Source organism: Helobdella robusta (genome assembly GCF_000326865.2).
Source record: "Helobdella robusta unplaced genomic scaffold HELROscaffold_24, whole genome shotgun sequence".
Classification (NCBI taxonomy): domain Eukaryota; kingdom Metazoa; phylum Annelida; class Clitellata; order Rhynchobdellida; family Glossiphoniidae; genus Helobdella; species Helobdella robusta.
Genome location: NW_008704261.1, coordinates 2,147,192 through 2,148,999, shown reverse-complemented (window position 1 = coordinate 2,148,999; position 1,808 = coordinate 2,147,192). Strand labels below are relative to the sequence as shown.

Here is a 1,808-nt window from a genome sequence, read left to right as displayed (position 1 = left end):
AAATATAAATATATATTATATAAATAAGTAAATATATATATAGTGTCAGAATTATGAAATAATGCTGACTAAAAATACTGCAAAATTTTCAACGCGAAAATTATTCACTCGATAGGGGGGCATGGTGCAAGTTAATTTACTCGATAGGTGACAACGTATTTTTTTTGTTTTGCAATTTAGATGACGTCATAAATTATTATAAATTATTTTAAAATCTAATTAATACTTTTTCTGATTAATTGGACATGCCTTGTAGATTTTTATGTTTTAAAACACCCGAAACAAAATCTAATTTTGTTTTGATAAGGAAGGGTGTGAAAAGACTTAAGAGAGAAACTGGGTTCACCAGTTAGAGAGAGTCCGCTCTGGGTTGACTAGTGAGGCAGCTTCGAATAATCAGTGCCTCTTCTGGTCCCTAAGAGACTTAACGCGTGATTCTATGCTCATTGGCATAGTTTCAGAAACGTCTTAAGTTCTCAAAGAGTCAGCCTTGGGTTCACCAGTTAGGCAGCTTCGAGTAATCAGTGCCTGTTCTGGTATCTAAGAGACTTAACGCGTGATTCTATGCTCATTGGCATAGTTTCAGAAACGCCTTAAGTTCTCAAAAGTGGATTCAGTACGAGACTCTATGCTCATTGGCATAGTTTCGCACGCGTACTGAAGACACACAATTTGTTACCGGTGTTGTTCTGACTCTTGTTGTCTTGTGTTGGTCGTGCGAAAGCCGATCAGACTTGACGGCCCAGTGAAAACAGGCCAGGGTTGTGCGAAAGCCGACCGACTGACAGACAGGCCCAGTGAAAACAGGCCCTTGGTCGTGCGAAAGCCGATCAGACTTGACGGCCCAGTGAAAACAGGCCAGGGTTGTGCGAAAGCCGACCGACTGACAGACAGGCCCAGTGAAAACAGGCCCTTGATCGTGCGAAAGCCGATCAGACTTGACGGCCCAGTGAAAACAGGCCAGGGTTGTGCGAAAGCCGACCGACTGACAGACAGGCCCAGTGAAAACAGGCCCTTGGTCGTGCGAAAGCCGATCAGACTTGACGGCCCAGTGAAAACAGGCCAGGGTTGTGCGAAAGCCGACCGACTGACAGACAGGCCCAGTGAAAACAGGCCTTGGGTTCTGTGAAAACGAATCCGCCTCGTTGTTTTGTTTCTTGTGCTATTTGTGGACCTAGGGTTCTTTGCTGGATTCTATACTCATTGGTATAGTTTCACACGCAGCTTGGAATTTCCATAGGCTCCGATTTTTGTGATTCATTTTCTTTTATTGGAGTTGTATCGACATCAACATCGGATACACACGTCGAAGTTGTACGATTAAAACGCCAAGAAACATATTCCAAGTTGAAGACCCAACAAGAAGAGTTCTAATTCCTGTATTCCAGTTTGTTCATTGACATTTACATTATTATAGAGTTCATTAGTTCAATTCCTTTTATTTACTTCCGTCGATTAATAAAATTGTTATCGAATATTTTTACGCGTTCGTGTGTTACTCAGTAAAATCATATAATTCGAAAAAGCCCAGTGCCACACAGGACTGGTCGAACTCACGATAAAAATATACACAAAAAAAATTATTGTCGGACCATACAAAAATTCCCTGAGAAAGATAGAGGAGGAGATTGCTTCCTCTTATCATTTTAATTTATTATTATTTAAAATTTCCGACAATTGGCGCCCAACGTGGGGCCTTGTCACCCTTTTAAAAATCCTCCTCCTCTTTAATTTATTATTTATTATTTTAAAATTTCCGACAATTGGCGCCCAACGTGGGGCCTTGTCACCCTTTTAAAAATCCTCCT

At 41.0% G+C, this 1,808-nt stretch overlaps 1 protein-coding gene across 1 annotated transcript; it reads left to right on the top strand.

The window, feature by feature from the left end:
- Window positions 1–245: 245 nt before the first annotated feature.
- Window positions 246–1,374, top strand: HELRODRAFT_172770 (hypothetical protein; the record flags this gene model as incomplete). The annotated part of the gene is made up of 3 exons (XM_009019409.1): window positions 246–348; window positions 756–1,120; window positions 1,225–1,374. The coding sequence occupies 3 exons, from the start codon at window positions 246–248 to the stop codon at window positions 1,372–1,374; spliced, it is 618 nt and encodes a 205-aa protein (XP_009017657.1).
- Between the last annotated feature and the right edge of the window lie 434 nt (window positions 1,375–1,808).